This window comes from Raphanus sativus, chromosome 4 (assembly GCF_000801105.2).
Source record: "Raphanus sativus cultivar WK10039 chromosome 4, ASM80110v3, whole genome shotgun sequence".
Taxonomy (NCBI): domain Eukaryota; kingdom Viridiplantae; phylum Streptophyta; class Magnoliopsida; order Brassicales; family Brassicaceae; genus Raphanus; species Raphanus sativus.
Window position 1 is genome coordinate 27,529,842 of NC_079514.1, and position 3,180 is coordinate 27,533,021.

A 3,180-nucleotide genomic window follows, 5' to 3' on the forward strand; every position below is an offset into this window, starting at 1 on the left:
TCGATGATTACAGATTGGAAATGAGTGATCATATTCAGCTAAGCTACATGTTCTCGAATAAATCATTGAAAACAATGGCGCACGACACTCCACCAGTGTACGTGTCCAATACTCGCCAGTTGAAGGGTTTTGTAACCTTAAAAAAAACCGAACAACTACGTCTTTGTGTTGAGATTACGGAGAACAAGGATGATAGAGCAAGAGAGAAGACTAAAACAAACTTCAGTTTTAGCTGAGAAGTAGAAGCGTCAGAAGTTGAGTCCAGAGACGATAATTACAGTGGGAGTTACGATGGTTGCAGTTCGGAGAAGGAAGAAGAGGACAATGAGATTGATTGCTCTAGGTATTGTGGAAGGAGAAAATCAGAATGTAGGTGGAGAAGATGAAACAGGCAAAGAAAACAAAGAAGATGATGAATTTGATAGTCGATTTGATATGTTCGACGACTCGGACGGTGCGTCATCTGAAGATGATAACTTCAGCTCATACGGTGAGTCTCCTTCAGAAGACCAAGAGTCACCAACGCTACCTCCCAAGAAGATATATCATAAATTCTCGATGAGCGGGTTTAAAGAGAGTGAGGAGGTTCTTCTAAGGTTGGAGATGTCGTCGCTAAATCTTGCGGTAGGGCAACGATACGATAGTAAAGACGATTTGGAGAGACGACTGAAACTTCTTACAGTGAAGGATCAATTTGATTATGATGTAGACATATCAACCCGAACATTATTCATTGTTAAGTGTTGGATTGATGGATGTATCTGGAGGGTTCGTGCTTCTACCAAAAGGGAATCCTTGGCGTTCTATGTTTGTATTTACGAGTAGAAACATACATGCTCTACAACTGAGCATTATAATCGATGTCGACATGCAACACCAAATATTCTAGGAGAGTTGTACAAGAGCTTTCTCGGCGACGTTGGTCCGGCCGTTCACCCTACGAGTGTTGGAATAGCTATCACTAAGCAGTTTGGTGTAAAGGTAATTACTTTGGTGTAACTGAGTTATGTTTACGAAACAGCTGAGTAATATGTGTTTCGTAGCGGATGATATATTTACACAACGCGGCCGAGTTATATTAAAATAGTGTTGAATTAGTTTTACGTTGTGACTGACTTAATTGTATGATGTGGCTGAGTTATGTGTATCGTTTTTCATGTGAACAGATGGAGTATTGGAAATCCTACCGGACGCTGAAATTTGCAAGGGAAATCGATCAGAGAACACCTGAGAGTGGTTTGAACGCTTGCCTTCTTACTTAAACATCCTAATAAGGGAAAATCCGAGTACAGTTGCGCGTCTTCAAATCGATGAGAATGGAAAATTCATGTATGTGTTTCTTGCATTTGGTGCGAGCGTAAATGGGTTTCATTTCATGCGCAAAGTTGTGGTTGTCGACGGTACGTTTCTTAATGGTAGATACAAAAGGACGCTTCTCACGGCACTGGCTCAGGATGGTAACTTTCAGATTTTTCCAATAGCCTTCACAGTGGTTGACACTGAAAATGATGATTCCTGGCATTGGTTTTTTACGCAACTAAAACTTTTGATTCCTGACGACGAGGGTCTTGCGATAATCTCGGATAGGCATAACTCGATTGGGAAAGCAATTACAAATGTGTATCTGCTTGCTTTTCGTGGAATTTGCACGTACCATCTATATAAGAATATACTGGGACGGTACAAAGGAAAAGATGCATTTCGTCTGGTGAAGAAAGCGGCGAGATGTTTTAGGATGTCTGAGTTTACTCAGATTTTCGAGGAGATTGAAGCGATTAATCCAGCACTCCACGGCTACTTCCAAAGGGCTGATGTCCGACTGTGGATGCGTGTTCATTTCCCGGGCGAGAGGTACAATTTGATGACTACGAACATAGCGAAATCAATGAGCAGAGCATTGTCGAATGCTAGAGGTCTTAACATTATTCGAATATTAGAATCGATACGGGTTATGATGACCAGATGGTTTGCTGAACGGAGAGAGGATGCCAGATCGCAGCGAACCACGCTTACGCGTGGTGTGGAGAAACTACTACATGTAAGTAAGCCTTTAAAAGAATTAGTCAGCCTTTAAATTCATAAGTCAGTCTTTACAGATCTTAAGTCAGCCCTTTATATGTACTAAGTTAGTCGTTTCACATTAATTATATATTTTTTAATAGGGTCGTGTAACTGCCACCAGAGATTTGACGGTACAGAGGATTGATGATCATCACACTGAAGTTAAATATGGATCTTCCGGCGAGTCTTTGCATGTTGTTAATTTGGTAGAGCGAAATTGCATATGTCGTCATTTCGAACTCGAGAAATTACCATGCGTACACGCAATCGCAGCGGCGGAGTACAGGAATGTTTCTCGTATATCCCTGTGCAGTCCTTACTATACCAGCAATTATTTGGTTAGCGCATACGCTGAATCGGTCATGCCGGTTGATTCAGCGCAACCTGTTCCAGAAATCGTGGCTAACAAACCCTGCTTGCCCTCGACTGTACGTCAACCACCAGGCAGACCGAAGAAAAATAGGATGAAATATGCTTTAGAAGTTGCACTATCAAACAAACGTCCTAGGAAAGAGCACGCATGTTCTCGATGTAGACAGAGTGGTCATAATGCGAAAACTTGTCCGATGTAGGCAAGTGTTGTAGGGATTTTCATGTTTTTGTATTACGGCTTAGTTTATGGTTTTAATGTTTTTGTATTACGGCTGATTTGTTGATTTTCATGTTTTTCTTACGACTGGGTTGTTGATTTTAATAGTTAACACTTATGGCGGGGATGTTGTTTTTCATGTCCTTTGGAAAGCATATCTACGACTCTAATATGCGTAACGGCTGAGTTATTTTAACCTGGGCTGAGTTATTGTTTACTAAGGCTGAGTTACCTTTTTAACGGCTGAGTTATTTTGAATTAATAATATGAAACAGGATGAAATCTGCTTTAGAAGTTGATAGTGCAACTTCTAAAGCAGATTTCAACCTATTTTTCTTAGATCATAATGCGAAAACTTGTCCGATGTAAGCAAGTGTTAAAGGGATTTTCATATTTTTGTATTACGGCTTAGTTTATGGTTTTAATGTTTTTGTATTACGGCTGATTTGTTGATGTTCATGTTTTTCTTACATCTGGTTTGTTGATTTTAATAGTTAATACTTATGGCCGGGCTGTTGTTTTCCATGTCC

The 3,180-nt window shown here is 40.3% G+C and overlaps 1 protein-coding gene across 1 annotated transcript; it reads left to right on the forward strand.

Annotated features, from left to right (window-relative positions):
* Window positions 1-291: 291 nt before the first annotated feature.
* On the forward strand, window positions 292-2,836 carry LOC108828982 (uncharacterized). Its single transcript, XM_057008165.1, has 6 exons — window positions 292-705; window positions 826-981; window positions 1,167-1,236; window positions 1,293-2,038; window positions 2,163-2,489; window positions 2,759-2,836. The coding sequence occupies exons 1-6, from the start codon at window positions 292-294 to the stop codon at window positions 2,834-2,836; spliced, it is 1,791 nt and encodes a 596-aa protein (XP_056864145.1).
* The last annotated feature ends 344 nt before the right edge of the window (window positions 2,837-3,180 follow it).